This window comes from Centrocercus urophasianus, unplaced genomic scaffold, assembly GCF_019232065.1.
Source record: "Centrocercus urophasianus isolate 14NV4802_14NV808 unplaced genomic scaffold, USGS_Curo_1.0 seq_15, whole genome shotgun sequence".
NCBI classification, from domain to species: Eukaryota; Metazoa; Chordata; class Aves; order Galliformes; family Phasianidae; genus Centrocercus; species Centrocercus urophasianus.
In genome coordinates, this window is record NW_024884697.1 from 6,552,313 (window position 1) to 6,572,909 (window position 20,597).

A 20,597-nucleotide genomic window follows, 5' to 3' on the forward strand; every position below is an offset into this window, starting at 1 on the left:
GAAAGGGGACAAATCAGACCTGAAATTTTCAACCTCTTTTTCATATCAAATGATCATTCTATTCACCCACAGGACAGAATTTTGCCGAATATGAGCAATGATGTAGACTTTAGACTGATGATGTAGACTTTACTACAGCAGCAGAGCAGCATGATTAACATAATATGGGGAGGAACATAGAGTAATACAATCACTAAGATTGGAAATTATCTCTAAGATCATCTAGTCCAATCACCAACTCATCCCCACTATGCCCATTAACCATGTCTCTCTGAGCCACATCTACATGTTTCTTGAATGCCTCCACGGTTGGTGACTCCACCACCTCCCTGGGCAGGCTGTTCCAGTGCCTCTCCACTCTTTTTGAAAAGAAATCCTTCCTAACATGCAACTTGAACCTCCCCTGGCACAACTTGAGGCCACTGCCTCTTGTCCTATTACTGTCACCTAGGAAAAGAGGCTGATGGACTCTCCTTTAGCTGTGGAGGATGAAATAAGTAGGACAAGACAATGAATGCTATAAATGTGGGTGTTGCCTAAAATTGGTACCAATCTGTTGTTGTAGTTCTTTTCTGTTTGATCCCAGTGGCTTAAAGGAGTTGAAACATTTAGCACTGGTTGCTGTACTGACATCTCTATCTGTCAGAGAAGGTGGGCTTCTGGATATGTGGAACTTTGCCTTCAGCTGGGGCCAGTCCCCAGATTCACACCTTCCTTGAGAGTCCACTCTGAGTTTATTCCTCACTGTCTTCTATGGAGCTCTTTGCTTTAGTCTGACACTGTTGTAGTGGCAATAAAAGCTAACAGCCTCTTGAACCACTGTCTCCTTATCAGCAGAATAGCATCACGATTCGTAACGTCAAATGCTGCACTTGTGTTTGTTCTCAGGAAGGAACAAAGAGCACAGGAAAGCCAAGTGGATGAACCAGCATATAACTCCTTGAAAGCCCAAACAAGCACTGAGATGGTGTGGCTATATTTACTTGTTGGCCGGTCTTTGTATTCTCAGATCTTGCTGCTGGAACTGCGTACTGGGAATAAACAGCTTTCCCTTAGAGAAAAGATTCAGGATAACACATTTGTCATCTACATCTTATTGACTTGTAAGAGAAATATGTTCTCTGTGTATGTCGCAGAAAATAAGGAAGGAAATTTCAACTTGCTTGCATGCCACTGCATTCAGTTATTTCAGTTTAAGGAACAGGGAGAAATAAGTAACCCCCCAGAGGTGTTTATGAAGTACCTGTCACACAGCATGTCAGTAGCAGCAGTGGCACAGGAGTGCACAAATCCTGACCAGTCCTCTTCTTCAACCATGCTATCAGCTGGTGCCTGAGTATTTCCCTACAGATCCCATTACTGCTGTGCCTGGGAGGCTTACCTCAGGCTTTTAGCCAAACAGCAGGTGAGAATCTCAGTTGCTCAGCTCCTTCTGTTGTCAACTGAAAGAGATATAGGGGCAAATCATATCTCACGTGGTCTGAATTGCCCTTTGTGAGTGCTGATCCCCTCCATTAACTATAATTGATGAATGGCTGAAACTAATTAACACATATAAGGTAAATGTCTACAATTACACAGTGTCACACTAATCACACAATCGAATCCTGTCATTTGCCCATACTGGTGTGTTTGAATGTATTGGGAAGATGGGAGAACACGTTCAGGGCCATTTGTCAGATGTTTTCATGGTAAGTTGCAAGATGCTACCTGCTGCTTGTTTATGCATGCAAAGCTCAGCTATCTATGCCTTTCAGCACTGAATGCATCTCTTAAATAACCATTTGTGTGTGTGAGCAAACATGGTTGTCACTTTTGTTTATTGCCTAATTCTTTCATTGAGTGTGTATCGCTATCTAATGCTAAAGAAGTGAGAGGTCAAGGGGAAAAGATTTCAAACCAAAAGAGGACAGATTTGCACTGGATATAAGGAAAATATTCTCTATGATAAGGGTGGTGAGGCACTGGAAATGGGTGCTGAGAAGTGGTTGGTGCTCTATCCCTGGAGGAACTCAAGGTCAGGCTGGATGGAGCTCTGAGCAATCTGATATAGCTGTGGTACCTCTGTTCATTGCAGGGAGTTGAGCTAGGTGATCTTTAAAGGTCTCTTCCAACTCAAACCGTTTATGATTCTAAATGAGAAAAATCAGTCTGACTTGACTGTAGGGTAGCTAATGGGCTGGTGGCATCCATGCTATCCTCACTCTGGACTGAGTATGTGTTCTCAGTTTTGGAGCTGGAAATATGAAAGCATGGTTGATCAAATGTTTGTTGCATTAGCAACATACCCAGAGAATTTCTTGAAGCAGAAAATAGCAAAAATTAGTCCTTGGTCCTGTGCAAATCAATGACAAAATTTGTATGTATTAAAATTTCACGTTATTGAAAAGAAGTCATAGGAGACTTGCTGATTCTTTCACTACTTAAAAATCACTCATCTGATTTCAAAGGCTGCAGACAGTACAAGTGTGAATTAACATCATAATGGGAGAACTGATAACAAGGCAACCGGGGATGAGCAAATCATGCTGTAAACTACCAATAATACATATGGAATAAAGCCTTTGGAAAAGAACTCTCCATGATTTCTTACAATTTAAACTGGAAATCAACTGAAAGCAGGGTTCTTCAGAGTTTGAAAGACTTACTCACCGACTTTTAAAACAGTTCATTCGATTCTAAAAAGCTATCCTTTTTAAAAGTTGCAAAATGACAGGCTTTGAATGTTTTTTTTTTTTTCAGCTTGGCAGCTTCAATTTCTAATTCTTAAGAATTATAAACTATTTCAGTCATCATGATAGTGAAATTTTCTGTCTGTATCTAAATTATTTCTTTTCCTGGAGTTTTGGTCAAAGAAAAAAGTAGATATCTTGGCTTTACATCTAAATGCTGAGTGGGAAAATGTTTGAGTGCTTAAAAATATATGCATGACAGAAAAATTTTTGGGAATCAAGCAATGGAGCTAAGAATATTTAATAATGGACTGGAGAATGTATGTACTTAAATCCAGAAAAATCAGATTATGTTTTCAAATTATTGATGTTCAGGTTATTGAATTGAATGAATGCACTGGGTGAGTACGTTGAGGTAGGTTGTTACTGTCCTAAGTAACCTCAAGATAGTCAGATATCTTTGGGGATGAATGTAAGCAAAATATTTTCTATGTTCTAAGTGTGATATGGAGAGGGAGGAGATATGGTGATTATTTCTAATTTTCCATGGCTCTAATGATGGAAAGACTTTTATGCGGTTTTCTGTGAGACACAAAATTAATAGATAAATCAAATACAATTACAGCACTTCATGTGATATATATGTACGTTGACTATACCTCCATATATGAGATGGTATGTGACTGTTCTTACTGACGTAGCAGTCTTTAGGAGGAGACAAAACAACATAACATACACAAACATCATGTGGCTCTGGTCACGTGTGTTGCTTCATCTGAATTGCATGCAACACTCAAATGAGAGTTTTAAAACATATCAAATTCCAGCTGCTCTCTCTGAGAACATTATTATTCCTTATGATTGAACCTATATTACCAGAGCATGTCTAAGCTCATGCCCTTTCCTGAATCACCTCCTGTGGAATAAGGTAAGATGCAGGAAATGACCAGTCCCTTCTGCCCTTCCTTGATTTCTGTGGTAAAGAAATCAAGGCATGTGGGATTCATGAAGCCTGGAATACTCTAAACAAATCAACTAGTAAGATGCTGGGAGGCCATAGCACCTTATGGTGAATGAAACACTGAGTTCCAATCTGACAGTTTCACATAATTTCTAATATTACTGTTGTACTTTTACTGATGGTCTCTTGAGATTGACCATGTTGTATGATGTGTATTTGCCCTTCTATACCTCTTGGAGCTAGTTCTCACAGAAAGCACTGTGCGATGTTCCCTTATTAGCAGTTCGTCAGGCATATATCAGTTTAATAATACATAGAAATACAAGCTCAAAGAAAATGCTTCAGCAGAAAATTAGTCACATAACAATTAGAGGGCATGATGCTTGTGACCTACTTAGCCTTGTATGGTGTAACATTAAAAGCAAACATAAACTCAGTCATTTGTGATGGCCAAAGCACAGACCTGTTTTATGCTGCACAACCAGTCCTTGTGAGATTTGCTTTTATCATTACCAGATCACCCACTCTATGACTCTTTTGTGCACATTTAATCTAAATTTTGTACTTGGTCATAAAGTTTGAAGACCTTTAGCACATATTATAACTCTGTCCCACAAATTTAGATATTTTTTACCTATCTGATTTTAGAGCAGGAATCGCTGTTTTACTGTTTCAAAGGCATTGGACATTGTTTAGGGTCCAAATACTAGAAGGCCAACTCTTGGCATAGTCGCAGTGGCAACTGCCTAATGTAGCAAGTGGTGAAATGATCACTGACCCTGAGACATGCCCAGCAAAAGCCAAACTGGCTATGAATGAAATAGAGACTGGTGTCCAGAAGTGTATGGGATGGATGGTAACATTTCCAAGACAACTGTTGCCACCTCCATCTCATCCTATTGCTGAAAACAACACCAACCTGATTTATATTTTTCAGGTTCTCATCGTGCTTTCTTCCTGTGACAAGAGTAGCCTTCCTTAAATATAACCCTTGTTTGAACCCTAATTAGTAGCTAATAGGGAATTTAGCTTGCTGTTACTGTGACCAATGAATATTTCATTAATTACAGTGATGTTGTATGTGCACTGAAAGCAAAGTTATTACCTGTAAAGTTTACTTTCAGGAGATAATCTTTGTACAGCTTCTTGCCATCCAGATGTTTCATAGCATCACACAGTTTGGTGGTGTTTGGACACAGAGTCCGCTGCATTTTATGCAAAGCATGGGCCATCGCATACACAGCATTCACAACAAACATGATCTTGGATTCTTGCTCATAATTGGAACTGTTGATGGTGAAGTGCTTGTCACAAGTTTTTTTGTGGGGCTTTCGATTCTGGAGATTACACTGGAATTTTTGCTCCCAAAAGTCCTTGAACCAGGGGTTTCTTCTGTTATTGTATGGACTGAGGCTTTGGAAATACCTGTCAAACTCTTTAACTGGATGGGAAGCAAGCTCCAGGGTTATTGCCCCAGAGGCTATATGCTCATTACCTTTGACAATACTCTCTTGTGCTCCCCATCCATCACTGGCAATCCAGGTGAAGGAAACATTAAAGCGATTGGCAGCTGCAATGAGCTCCCGAGAGTCATCGCCTCGCATGAACAGCACCACCACTCTGGCATTGGGTTTCTGCAGCAACTCTCTGATCACACCATCATAGGACTTTCTGATGTTGGACCGTCCCACTTTCTCAGAGGTGGCAATGCAGATGTTGCGGAGGCGAGCTTCCTGCTCAAAGGCTTCAATCCCCGTCTCCCCATAGTCTCCTTCTGAAGCAACCGTTGACACGTAAGTCCAGTTGAAGAACCGTAAGATTTCAGCCATGGCTTTTGCTTGGTAGAAGTCAGGGGGCACTGTCCTTGCAAAATAGTCGTAGCGGGATTTGTCACTCAGCTTGGCACTGGTGGAGGCATAACTTATCTGGGGGATCTGGAAGAGTCTGAGCAAATTTGCCACCTGCAATAAAGGGGAATAAAATATTTTTAAAGGATGATATCTATAAAAGTATATAGGGGAAGTAATAAGTAGTGATTTTTAATAAGATGTGTTTGGACAATCAAAGGTTAAGAATGTTGATAGAGGATACTGGTAATATTCTCTTGTGACTGCAGTATACTGCGCATGTGCTAAATATCTGTTCTGCTGTCCAGCTGTCTCCCCAAAATCCTTTTTGGGCTGCATCTGCAACAGATCCTTTATTTCTGTCAAGTTGAGTTTGTTTAAACCAATAGAGAATTAAATAAAAATGGCTGATAAAATTCTGTCTCAGCTTATGCTCCTTACTAAGGTGTGGAGTTTTGCATGTCACCTGTTCAGAGGTGTGATTCTTCTTCTCCAAAAATCAAGGCAGCTTATGAACAGATACACTTAGAAAATATGCACATTTCTGATTTATGTAAATATCATGGATACATATGTACAGACTTCTTTCACAACACTTTCTGACCTCGTTTATTCACATATTGAGTCACTGCCTCTCCTACTTTTTACTTTTTAAACAGTCTTCTGAGCTGTTCTGACTGTAGTCCTTATGCGATGGCAAATTTGTTGTGGGCTAGTTCTCCTCTTGTGATGCACTATGCAATATTGAAAGTAACACTTCCAATTTTATGATGCTCGCCTACCATGACAGAAGCAGATGTCTGTGATATGGAAGTAGAGGTTGAATCTTCCCACCAAAATTTCATCGCATTTTGTTGTGTGTGACAAATGACAGCAGAGGAGCGGTCTGACAAAATGGTATCTGACATGGAAGTGTGGAAGAAGCAAAGATGTGTCACTGAGTTCCTCCATGTGGAAAAAATTACACCCACTGACATTCACTGACACTTGCTGAATGTTTACGGAGTCCAAACAGTAGATATGAGCACAGTGAGGTGGTGGATTGTTTGTTTCAGCACTGGTGACAGTGACACAAAAGACAACTCATGTTCTGGATGCCCATGCATGGCTGTCATACCACAAAATGAAGAGCATCTTGATCAGCTCATCTATGCAAATCAGTGGAATATGACCGGAGAACTGTGTACAGAGTTGAATATTAGCTTCAATGCACTGGGAATGGTGGTGGCAACATTGGAATATTGCAAAGTTTATGCCAGATGATTCCCATCAATACTCACACAGGAACAGGAAGAACACTGTACACAACTTTGTCGGGACTTATTGAAACAGTATGAAGCTGAAAGGGACAGTTTCTTGGATCACATCATTATTGATGACGAGGTATAGTGTCACCCTATGAGCTGAGCCAGAATAAAGATGGCAGTCCAAAGAATGACAGCATGACAGTTCCTCAACAAAGAATAAGTTAAAGATGCAGCCCTCAGTGGCTGAAGTGATTTGCACTGCTTTTGGAATAGGAAAGGAGTGATCATTCTGGATTTGCTGGAACCTGAATGAACCATCCACTCTGACCACTACATCGCAATACTGACTAAGATGAAGTCTCAAAATCCCAGAGTCAGACCAGAGAAGAAGACAGTCTTTCTATTGCAACACGATAACTCCAGATCCCATACCAGTTTGAAGACCATAGGACACATTGCCAATCCGATCTCGACTGTCCTACCACACCCACTGTATAGTCTGGATTTAATGTTTTCTAGCTTCTATCTGTTTGGTCCCATGATAGATGGGCTGAATGGGGAACATCTTCCTAGCAACAGTGGGTCACCTTCACTGGTGCAGATTTTTGTGAGTGTGGCATGCAGTCTTTCGTTCATCACAGGAGAGAATGCATAGCTAATGGTGGCAACTACGTTAAAAAATAATATTTTATAGCTGAGAATTTGCTCTACTGAATAGTGTTATTGTGCTCTTTGTAGATGTTGTTGTTTCCATAGAAATAAATAGGAGGCATTACTTTTGGAGCGACCTCCGTAGAACAAGGCAAATTTTAAATAATAAGTTGTCAGTAGCAAAACAGACAGCTCAGTAAAAACAGCCTAAATAATTTTTTTGCTTTCTGGTGTCCCTTATCTCTTGAGATTTTATAGATACAAATTTTATTTTAAGATAACATTGCAGAAGTCAACTTCCTGCTGTAGTTTGGACTCCCACTGCAAACTGGTGTTTTCCAGATCAGAATCTGCTGCCTAACCATATGTGCACAGTGACTTTCACAACCCCCTGAGCTGTCTGAAACATGGGACTTAGGGAGACCTTGTCCTTGCCCCTCCTGGGGCAGTAGCAAGAAGCAGGCTCAGGTCTGTAGGTGTCTATGGCCGGGTTGCTGATCCATGCCATAGTAAAATAGATATCTGAGAGAGCTTTTCTTTTGCTTAAAACTAATATAAAGCCTTGTCTACTCTGCTTGGATAGTTTATTCTCAAGAGAAGCATGGGATATTGCCCTGTGGTGTTGCCTGAGGGTGTAGGCACATGTGGGAAATGCTGTGGCTAAATAAGTTATTGTCCTTCAGGTAGCATCTGACACAGTCTTAACAACCTTGCTGGATGCTAACATGCAATTAACTGCCTTATACTGCAACAAAGGGATTTAATTTTTGTTGTGGACATTTAAAATAACAGATATAAAGCAATTGGGTTGGGCCAAGAGGCTTGTTTTTTTTCACCAGTGTGCAATGGATGGTCTGAGTACTGTCTAGCCTCTGTGAGTCGTAACTTTTGATTATGTGCCCATATATTCAGATGCTCATATGTCCTCACTCAAAAAGAGCACTTTGATTTGGTGATAAGAATGTCCTCTGTGCAGCTATTCAAGAGCATTTATTGCAGAACTGTGTGGTCTGGCATTGCTATTCTTGTTTCAGCTTATCCTAGCAGGAATTATTTTGTTTTAACTAGACCATAATAAGAATATATACACATATTTTTATGCATTTTTCCCCCAAATTGGCCAATTTTGTACATAAAGTAATGTTATTCAGTGTGTAGTCAAGCTTTCACAGAAAGATAGTCCTAAGAAATACAGCATGTTATTTATTTATTCATTTCTATTAGTTTAAGCAGCAAAGCTATTTATATACAGGGAAACAGAACTACTGCCTCATTTCATAAGCTGTCTTGCACCCCAGAGGTCACTTTTCTAGCAATTCTGCTTCCTGTGTTACAGGGACAGGAAAACTTCTCTAATGAAATGCTCTTTGCTGTAAAGCTCTTCAGTGATGTCCAGATGGTAGATTTTTCATGGAAGAAAACAAACAAACAAACAAAGAATAAAAGAAAAGTCTGACTATTCGTAGAAGATGGTGACCCTGTGATTCCCAAGAGCTGTGACTGATGATGGAGGTCAAGGATGCCATATCTGTTATTAATTCAGATCAAGAAACTACTCTGGGAATTTTGAAGTTGCAATATTCCGACACTTTGATTTTAAGGACTAATTTTTCCAAGGAGCTCTGGTTTCAGGCTAGTTCCAGAATAGTCCTGATTTTTAAAGCTCTTTCTGTGCTGACCTGAACATCTGATTCTGCAAATCAGGTCTTGACAGAATGAACAGCAAGATCAAAGTGCAGGCAACAGATTCAGAAGGAAGCTGATATTCTAAGGCTATGTTATGTTCTACAGTATTCCAGTGTTGTGCTCTGCTGTGTTTAACTGTAGTACAGGACAGTGTAATATGAACCTGGGTTATGCATACTGTAGTACCAAGTTTGCACCACCTGAGGCTGCCTTGGGATGTGCACTATAGCTCGGAACTGCAGTGTAGATATAACGTTAGCTAAGTGAAATAATCTGTTTTGGCAAAGCTCCAGGCAGCAATTTAAACAAGACATAGGGCATGCAATTAGAGACTGAAATTGATATGTTGGCACTTAAATTGCGGTAGTAGCCTGTTTTTTTGGGTTTGTTTGTTGAAACTGATGGGTTTTGCACCTTTGAAAATGAAGCTGGATAGTCTTGTTGCAATCCTAAAGCAACAGCTTTGCACAGTTTGCTGTGAACAAAGCATGCCAGCTTCCAGAGTGACAGGAAAACTTTATCTGCCATCATGCTGCTGGATTTATTAGCATGGAGACTTTCCTGTGCTGAAGTGTCCAATGCATGTGAAAAACTGGTTGCTCTCACTCCATTGTCATAAGAAGCTGCCCAACATGAGCAGGGCAGAAAGTCCCATATGTGCCATATCTCTTGGCAGGAGCAGACAGCTATAGAGCCACAACTGTAAGGACCCAGCTCTGCCCTTGTTTAATCTCTGTATTGCTACTGCTCCATTCTGAGACCCTGTACATCAGGGATCATACAAATACTTGTGGGAAATGGACAGTCTTGTTTATAACACTGAAAATGTCTTCGTAATTACTACATGCAAGGAGCAGTGGATTAGGAGCAGATCTCAAGCACAAGAATTTGGCTTCCCATTGTGTTTCTGGCCATTCACTAGTCCTGATGATAGGATCAGGTAGGTAAGACCTGTGTGTATCAGAAACCCTGGTCTGTCTTTTAATTTATTGAAGGAGATTTACGAAGTCCCATCAAACATTTTGTCTATCACATGTAGGATTTTTTTTTTCCTGGTACTAGGATTTATTTCATTTTTTTAATTTGAAATTTTCCTTCTTCTTAGACTGTTTTAACGTGTATATGACTGGGGAACACAGGAAACACTTTGGAAAAAGAAAAATCTCTGAAGTGCTAGCGCAGAAAATGTTTCTTCACAAGCATGTATCACACACTGGTTGGACAGAGGAGGTCACTTGTTAGATTGCAGTGCTCTGCACTTCTGAAACATTTTCCATGTGAGAATCTCATGATACTTAGCAATGTTTAATAAATCTAATTTCACAAAGCTCCTTTGAGACAGACAAGTGCTGCTGATGTTGTTTCAAACGGATTGCAAATTAGGCTGCTGAGCAGAATGGGAGTGAGGTACAGGTAGATGGTGACTACTGAGACACTGAAGGAATCACCATTTCACTAAGCGTCGGTCTGTCAGACTCATGGGCTCTACCATAACTTTTGCTGTTGTCTTGGCTTTCTGTAGGCTCAAGGTCATGTCTCTTACTTTGGGAACAGTTTGATCCATCCACATCAATACTTTCTAAACACAGCTAAAATCTCTCATTGTCCAATTTCTTTCTTGCATTAACCATGGGCCAACATGCTGTAACAGTCTATGACACTAAGGGAGGGAATGCCAGAAGCTGAAAGATGAAGGAGCTACAACTTGATGCAGTCTTTCCAATCTCTCAGAACTAGGTAGAGGATAGACAAGATGCCAGTAGCATAACAGCCCGAGAACTCACCCTGGTGAGTCCTTAACCAGCAGCTCAGCTTGGCCATTTTATCACTTACATGATTTGAAACTATTTGAGATGGGCAGGTTTCAGTGATGCATATGTAGCCACCTAACTCAGAAAATATGTAACTCCAGATTCTGATATGTTTTCAATAACAAATTAAAAGATTAAGTGCTATACTGATATTTGACTTGAAATGCCTCTATCAGTCTAGAACATCTTCTCTACAGTCTCCATTTAAAACTGGATATCACAGTGGTCTGGAATAGTATAAAAGGCACTATGAAATACAACCTTTATATGGGGGTCTTGTCACAACCTACAGAAGAAAATATTTAGATTCATCAGTAGTGCTGATATCCCTGTCCTTTTAATCATTAAGGGTTAATAGCCAGAAACTGAGCCAGAAGCAACCAACTTATTTAGGAGCGCCATCCCAACTTGTATTTGTGTGTAATCTGATACATTACAGGACAGAAGCAGTAGTTTTTATTCAGATTTCTCTATTTTTGATACTAAGAGATCTGTTTTCCAGTGTTAGTTTTTTTGTTTTCTAGCAAAATTCCTTCCAAAAAAGAGATAACACACAAAATAAAACAAACATGAAATCCAATTTCTTTTTTTTTTTTTTTTCAGTTAACAGGAAACAGGAAAACTGTTTCAGTCTAGCTCTTCTGAATATTATGGCAACAAAGATAGAGAATTATAACTGAATATTTGCAGTGGACTCAATATGTGTCACATCTAGAGAAGCAGCGTTTGAACAGAGAAATAATTGCATCTATGAGAAGAACACTAGATATTGGCAACACTAACAGAATAATGTGTAGGACTTCTATGGACAACCCAGGAATATCTTTCTTTATGCTTGTCCTGTGTAATCAAAAATAAGGCAAGGACATGCAGAGAGATGGTTTTCTCTGTGCAAATAATTGCTTGGAAATTGTTGTTCTTTCTGTACAATGAGCTGTCATGTATGCACTCTGCCTATGTGCAGCATTAGCTGTTGAAGTGATGTAAGCTGGCACTCTGAGGAGTCTTGCAGAAGATCTTGATCTGGGCAAGACAGGTATTTGATTATGATTCTACTTAGAGACCTTGTAAACCTGGCTATGAGTGACTTGTGTCACATTTACAGATGATGACTGCCTTTGAGAAAAGCCTGATGGTTAAAAAAACACTAAAGGCTGGTGGTTCAAAAAGGATAAATGTGACCCTGGAGTCAGAAGTGAATACTGTTATTTGAGACGCATCATCTGTTGCATAAGTCCTACTAAGAAGGGGCAGAATGAGAGTTGGTGACACCAAGATGTCCTTAATGCATTCCTGTTCAGTTTCTCCTGCAGTTACATCATCCTTCCTCACATGGAAAACTGAAGGGCTCCCTTCTTACCTGAAAGTTCAGGTTTACACATTTCCACTTGCAATAGGAGAAAATGCTCACACGGAAAGAAAAGAAACAAAAACAAATGAAAAACCAACCAACCAACCAACTGACCAACCAAGACTACAGAGGAATGAATTAGCTTGTGATTTTCTAGGAAGCCAAGGAGAGGAAGGTACCTACATTTATTTGGAACCTTTAGGGAACAAACATCTGGTGTAGTCTAGGCACTTTGAAAATCTCAACCCAGTGGACTCTTATTTTCTGAACATGGAACAGAAACACTTAAAGGAGCAAACAACAAGAATCTGTCTGGGGATAGAGGAAGGAGAGAAAGGACCAAGATAAAAGAGGGAAGAAGTTTGAAGGAGACACCAAAAAGTTAGAAAGTGCATATATAACTTAAGTATTAGTGGCAGGTGGCCCATCTCGCAGAATAGATCTTTTAGTAAGGATTTAGCCTTACAAGAGCAAAATCACCTCAGGCTATTGCACAGTTCAATGCAAAGCTATTCTGCACAGCACAAATGGCAGATGTGCAGCGTAGTCCTAGATGACCCCAGCAGCCTCTAGCACATGACCTGCCCATATCCTTATTGAGTCCATATGCAGGGAGACTGGACTCCTTACATTATAAGATTATTTCCAATGCATTTAGTTTTTCCAATGCATTATTTTCCATATTGTGAAAATCACATGCTGTTCTCTGAGTTCTCTGGTTGGTGGACGGTTTATTCCTGAAGAAACAAAACAAGGGTGGTTTGTTTCATGTTCCAGGAGTCCCTGACAGAACAGTGTGGCTAAAGAGAAATGATAGCCGGGGAAAGATAGCTAGTAAATGAGTACATGGTCTGAATTTACCACCAGATGGTCACTCACTTTGGAGAGAGACTTTATCTGTTTTGATAACAGTAATTTAACTTTAAATCTTCTCTTGTGGTTGTTGCTAGTTTACTTGAGACACAGCAAGGATTCACAGGAAGACAGCTGGGCAGTGGTTTGCACTCTGACAATTTTTTCTGGACGAATCTTTAAATGGGAAATAACCTCCATGACTGTGATTTGGAGATCTTGTGCGTCAAGAGCAGAAAGGAAACTTCCCGAAGGGCTGAAGCCCTGTATAAATAGGAAGGCAGTGGATGCACAGTTACAAGGCCCTAAAGGAATGTCTTAAGGATTTTACAAGTGCTGGCTGTAGGGAGTGCAGCTTGATCTTCACTTTCAGAAGACAAGACCAGGTTGTAGAAACAGAGTATTGTGTGTGGCCAAATCCAGGACTCAAGTACTCATATTGCTGCTTACACATGCATACTCCCTACAGAGCTGACCTGAGTATTTTAAACATGGCATATGGATTATCTGTGCAGGTGCTCCCCTATGCAAACAAACAATGCTTTTTTTCTCATCCTTTTTTACAATGTCATTGAACATCCCTAAAGAAAATAAGTCTGAAATTTCTGTTGTCAGATAGGAGATGTGAATAATTGGACTTGATTAAAAAACTATTTTAAAGCAAAATTAAGTTCTCCGAACTTTAGAGAATGTACCTTCTGATCCCAGAATCAGCTCGACTCAGATATTTTTACTGGGAAAAAAGCTTTTTTACATGAGCCTTTTCAACAACTGAGAAGCCTGGCTTGGGTTTTGAGGGATCAAATGCTGTGCAGATTGGGCTCAGCGCTAATTTAAACACATCATCTAAAAACTAATTATCCAGATCGTCATTAACGATAATGGCCTAGTCTGACCAGAAAATAATTAAGCATTCTGCATTCTCTTGTTTTTCTCTCTGCAAAAAGTGCCTATTGCGCATACCGACTCAGTGGGGAAGGTGTTCATTGCTGATTTACCAATAAATTCTTTTTTCCTTGGTGAAAGGATAATGAAAGAAACAGAAATCAGACAGCAGGAGCATCATGAAGTGATTTTGCAGACAGCCATCCAGACAGAAATCTGGTGAGGGAAGGTGAAAGAGGTGAAGAGAAGGTTTTGAAATACAATGACAAATTCATTGTATTTCAAAAAAATAGGAAAAAAATAGGAAAAAAAAAAAACCCAAAGAAAAATAACAGAAATAATTTCTTGTCTGAAGGGCTCAGCACGGTATATTTTCAAGCTGAAAAGATGTGCAGTGGACTCTGTGATGCTTACAGCTCTTGAGCAAATGAGAAGTACTTGAGAGGGCTACAATGGAAAGCACTCAGCACCCTGAGGACAGCCTGGAAGTGGGGGAGCAGGGAGGGCTGAGTCTCATGCTGCACCTTCTAGATGGAGAGTTCTCATGTTTGGTAGGGGAGTGATGGCAGCTGCTGTTGAAGCTGCGGTATAGAGGTGACAGTCAGAAAATGTGATAGTCTTCTGGCATACTATCAAAAGATTTGTTTTTAGTGCTCTGAAGTTCTTATATCTTCAGGCTTGAGTCTGCAGTACCTGCTCCTTTTGATAGGGATTTTTTCTTTCGAAACAGAAGTCATGACTGGCTATCTTAACAACATGAGCAGCATTATTAAATCTTTTCTAGGTAGTTTTAGTTCTAGAGGAAAGCTAGAAGAGATGGACTGGAGAAGAGCCAACCTAATCTATGTCAAGGTGAAGTAATCTACTAAATAGTTCTTTTCTAGCTGGAAACTTTGGCATACTGAGTGATTTGTGGACCTATTTATTTTTCTGAAAAGATATGCAAGAAAGATATTATGTTTGAACAACTATTGGCAACTACACAAAGCTAAGCATAGCATAGGTGTTTCTGTTAGATATTGCTGTTGTTTCATCCTTCTTAATAAGTTTCAAAAATTGGGTGATATACAGGTATGCATTGCTGTTTTTCATGTGAACTGAATGAGACAGTCTCTTATTAAGACTTCTGATTTACATGTGACAGCTGTTCCAAACCCAAGCTTTTGGAATATGAGACATTGGTACATATATAATGTATTCAATGTGCATCGCATCCAATCTGCCACTTCAGATACGGATTTAATCTTACATCAGTGAGCACCAGGGACTGGCTTCAAAGAGACAGACTGACAGATGTTGTGTAAGAAGTCCCAGGACATTTTAAGAGTGTGGTGTGACCGCCTCAGAGCTTCTGGGAGGGAAGAAAATGTCTCTTCCATTCCCTCAATGATAAATACTTCTATAGAGATGCCTTTTAGGCTACTTTATGTCTTTTTGACACTGTTGAATTTGGGGTGGACTGAGAAATACAGTCAGATGCAAGGTACAGTGAAGCCACTGCCACCTCTATACCTATGGGATCATGCAAGCTTATTATGTTTCTTCTTCAGAATTTTTTACTGGCCTTGAGATACTGACACTGTTGAATTTGGGGTGGACTGAGAAATACAGTCAGATGCAAGGTACAGTGAAGCCACTGCCACCTCTATACCTATAGGATCATGCAAGCTTATTATGTTTCTTCTTCAGAATTTTTTACTGGCCTTGAGATACTTGCATTCCTGGGAATTGATAAACCAAGGATGATATCTATACAGAATATCCTGGCTTTTCCTAGTCACTTCTTCTGTTGGTTTAGTTTTAACATCCACAACAGCCTGCAATTTGCTGTTTCATTTCATGTACCCTCGTCTGATTATTAGAGACAATGAATAATGATGAATTCTGTGTTACTCAAGATTTTGTAGCCATCATTTCTCTTCTTCACCTATTTCTTTTCCAGCCCTGGCTCTTTGCTCTTGAAGCAATCATACCTATGCAACTGCTGACATACATTCCTGACATCCAAGCTGACCCACAGTTGGACAAAACCACTCCTACTGAAAAGAGGCTGAGCTTTTTCTTTGCAAAAATGGTTCTCTTACAGCTAAACATCTTCCTACTTACTGCCTCTTGTCTATGGATACACAGACAAGCCATGCACTGGATCAAAAAAATGGGAAAAAAGGTGGTGTATGTTGAGATGCTCCTTCTGTAGTTATGCATGTTCTATGGAAACAGGACATACTCTCAGGCTGATGAGCTGCAGGGCTTAGCCTATATGAATCTGAGCTTAAGCCATCATTCAAGATGGCTATGAGTTATTTGGTCTGGCTTATTTAATTTAATAAAAAATAATTAGTTATATGTTGATTTGACATTGTCAGTGAAACTAGAGGATATTTTTGCTTGTGACTAGCAATCACTGGCAGGGGTGGGGAACTTTAGAATATCTGTGTCTTCGCTGCCATACAAATTCCTGGGCTGGAGAGCAGAGATACAGAATAAATGGGGGCATATGTATTCTTTGTGTTTATTCAGTGGAACAAAATGCCAAAGAGTTTAAGCTTTATCATGGGTTTCTAAAAAAATTGGAAGAACAGGGGCAAGAAGAATCAACATTCATTGCAATTAGCTACTGGAGACCGAGGACAAGCATGAGAAGGAAGCATAATTTGAAGGATATGTGGATCATTTATTCCTCCTGCAACCTTACACCGTTCCAAGACATTAAATACCCTCCAACACCCTACTAAGAATCTATTTGAGATGAATATTATATAAACCAAAAGCTAAAGATGCAGTGTGCCAGAAGAAGGGAGCAAAAGGTACTGAGGACATCTGTCTTCTGTGCTGGACTTCTGAAATGCTTGCACTGCATTCTGTCAGGCAACATTTCCTGGTAAAATTTATCTTAATATGAACAATATAAGAAAACAAAAGCAAAGAGTAAATTTCGAAGCCATTCAGAAACTGCTGTCTGTAAGCGATATTTGAGGATTTGTTCATTGAAGTCAGCAGAATAATTTTTACTGGCTTCAGCGTGCTTAATTAGATGCTAAATTCCTGTAATCCTTTGGGTCAGGTGCAATTTTAGTTTCTGGCAATATGTCATTTTCACTTTTTTTTTGGCCTGGAAGTAAAATAAGGATTTCTTCTTTTATTTTGCATCTCTATTGTTTACATAACAAATAGCACATAAACTTGGCATGTTGAGTATATATATATATATTCAGAAATATAGGTGGCATAATTTATTATTGATCTGAAAGTAGAGATCTGAAGATAGATAGGTTTATAAAAATCTCGTGAAATCCACAGTTCAAAATAAACACTAAGACTTTCGGAAACTTCAGCTGCCCTCAGGATACACCATGACTAGAGGAAATGAGCAGCTGGCATAGATTAGAACTAAAGCAAGTGTTTTAAAGAATGAATAAAACTAATAAAAAAAAAACTACACAGTAGACCCACCCGTAGAATCAATTGATTAATCTAAGTCTTGATTTTTGTCCATCCCATATGAGCAGAATTTGCTGAACAGGAACTGCATTCTCATCTGATGGAGCTACAGTGACTTACCTGTATGGAGACGCTGCTATAGGAACCACCTATAACTCCTGCGATGAGTAATGGTAAATTCTCTTGAATGGCATATGAGCCATCTGGGCACATATATTCTGTTTCATCCACTTTAGTTAAAGATGCCCTGACAAACTCCAAAGACTGTTCTAAGGCATATGTATCCCTGGAACATGTGTCCAAGATGTGAACTCCAAGTTTAATTCCTGGCAGCAAATAGTTGTCTCTGTTGATTTCATCAATGGCAAACAACATGGCCTCCAAGCGCTGGATGCCTCGATCTTCATTGATTCTCCCACATTCTTCTATCCCAGTGCCTTTTTCATTGATTGGGAACAAGCCCCCTAAGACCAGGTCTCCTTCTATCTTAATTTCTTTCCTTACAAAGCTGTGGTCACTTAGGGAAAGGAAAACTCCTTTGGAAAACAAAGCTAGCGCAAGGACTTGCAATCTGGTGAACATCTTCACTGGTCCTGCTTTAGCAGCTCTAAGAAACATTGGTGGGAGCAAAAGTGCTCTTCATTCCTTCTGATCCATTGCCAAAACTGAAGTGTTGTCCCACAAGTCAGTGAAGAACAAGCAAGTAAGACTTTCCGCTGGATTTCTAAAGAAGAGATGAAAATAATTAGAAAAGGCAGAAGTGAGTTGTTACAAAGATTCCTCAATAAAACATTTGAAAACAGTGTTAAGGGAATATGGACAGTATGGGTAATAAGAAATATATTTGTCTTGTGCTCTGATAGATTACCTTATTCCATTTGCTCCCTAACTGATTACAGACTAAGCATTTGCTATGACAGCTGTGTGAAGGCCACAGACATGCAGGGTGATATACATTATGTTGACTACCGTTCAGCAACTTTTTACATTTTACAAAGAGAGAGATCACTGAGGGTTTTTTTTTTCTTTTCTTTTCTCATAGCATTTTTTTTTTTTTTTTTTTTTTTTTTTTTTTTTTTTTTTTTCTCATAGCATCTTTTATTCCCATAGCATTCCATGATCTCTTTATTCTGGACTCAGTCTTATGTGTTATCATTCACTGCATCTCCAGATGCTTCTAGCCTTCCCTTAGTAAGCTTTTTTCTTTTTGTTGATTGCACCCTACTTAAAATTCCTTCAGCTATAACTCTACCACTGAGTTTTCTCCTTGCTGGCAGCTTTTGCTGAACCCACCACTTGGCCTTCACTTGGCCTACACATCCGAAGTCTCTTGCTGAAGTCTACCTACCCTGCCTTCCTTTAGTGGACTGCTCACCCGTTGCGAGCAATGGGAGTATGGAAGAAACCCATTGTGGTTTCACGTCTATTTTTTTGCTGAGCATGTTGTTTGAAACACAGGAAATGCCTATTTAAACAGGTGGGAAACAAGGGCTGTGTCTGTATTGAAAAAGTAAACAAGGCCATACCACACCAGTTAACATATCACTGCACAATTTAGACTCAGATCAACTAAAGGTCTTTTAAAAATGCCTGGGCAAGTGATGACCAGGAACTTTTCTCAGTAAATGATTTGGTTGTGTCCATAGAGGCTTGGTCATTTTGTACTGGTTTGTCTCATCAACACAGAATGACCTGTGGTCCAATTTAGTTATTAGCATAGCCGTTCTGCATGGCACTTTACTAAGTGACCTACCAAGCATATTTATTTTGTCGAAGGCCTAGAAATTGAACCTGGATCTCCCTATGCCTTAATCACAAAATCATCCCTCCTTGAGGCACAAAAGGTTCTCTTCCAAGCAAATTAAGTCAAAAAAGGGAGAAAAAAATGAGATGAAAGAGAAAAAGGAGAGACATGACAAGGAGGAATCTTGTACTTGATGCCTGCTTAGGGCATGGAAATGCCTACAGCTGGACTTGCTCTCTTTATTGTTAATCACAGTTCAATGCTCAGATCACAGAGAGAGCAGAGCAATGACATATTTACATGATTTTGCTCTCTCTAAGATCAAAATATTCTCTGATGAGCTTAAAAAGAGAAAAATCAGGCTTCTAAGTGGTAATTATGATAATTCTGTGACCCATACACAATGTCTACCTATGGAGTACAGATACATGATTTATTTGTGGGCTCCCTGTCAATATCTTTTGAAAGATGTCAAAGCTGCTGCTTTGATCTCCAGCTTCTCATATAAATCAAGTGTGATCATATTCATATAAATTAGTTTAATAATTTATTTCTGTATTTACCTTTTTCTTAACAGAATATATATTATTGTAAGATTTGTAGGGTTATTAATAATTTAGAAATACTTACCACAAAGGAATTGAAATAAGCAACAATTAAGTTTTAACAGTGAATGATGGATGAGCAAGCTTACTTCGAGGCAGTTGTTTATCATGGTACAATTTCAATGTTGCTGCACCAAACTGTGCAAAATGATAGTATTTTATTCATATTTACACCTACATTGTTCTCTCATAAATCAGTAATGTGACATAAGAACAGTTAAAGATCTTTTACTCCAAACCTAGTAATACTTGTGTAGACTGAGCTGCAGGCTGTCTCAGAAGAACTTTCCATTCAGAAATAAGTGATTAATGGAAAACAAGCTTTCATTCCTCAGTGACCTACATAAGCCAGTCTGCTGATCGCATGTGGTCAATTAACCAGTTTCAGAAAAGACTTTTTATGTGTAATGTTAGGAGGAGTAATGAAGTAATTGTTCAGCAGTCATTTCTATTTCAGACTAAGTGCTATAATTTGCCAAATAATACTCAAATGTATGTAGGACATAAAACTATTGAAAATATCCAATTGAAAATAATTACCAGACAAAAGGGCAGCATTTTTCACATACATTTTTTTGTATGATTAATAATTCAATAGGTCTGTCTTCCACTGTCATTAATACAATGCATGGATAAAAACAGACCTTTGGAATCTGTTAGTTTGATTTCATACAATATCCATTCTATTTGCTTCTGTGGCTTCTGTCATCACTATATCTTGGAAACTGTTCTTATATTTACATTTACAACACTTATAAAACATTCTTCTGTTTTGCACTTGGATAAAAAGAAGCACAGAAAGATAAAATGAGATTCTTAGAAGAATCTAAGTCCAGATTTTTAC

General features: G+C 39.2%; 1 protein-coding gene across 1 annotated transcript in view; it reads right to left on the reverse strand.

Annotated features, from left to right (window-relative positions):
• GRM3 (glutamate metabotropic receptor 3) overlaps window positions 1-18,022 on the reverse strand; it is a 46,097-nt gene extending 28,075 nt beyond the window's left edge. Inside the window, exons 1-2 of the mRNA XM_042815954.1 lie at window positions 17,525-18,022; window positions 4,739-5,594 (exon numbers count right to left, since the gene is read on the reverse strand). Of these exons, the coding sequence (XP_042671888.1) occupies window positions 4,739-5,594; window positions 17,525-18,022 (1,354 nt within the window). The remainder of the gene's footprint in view (window positions 1-4,738; window positions 5,595-17,524) is intronic.
• Between the last annotated feature and the right edge of the window lie 2,575 nt (window positions 18,023-20,597).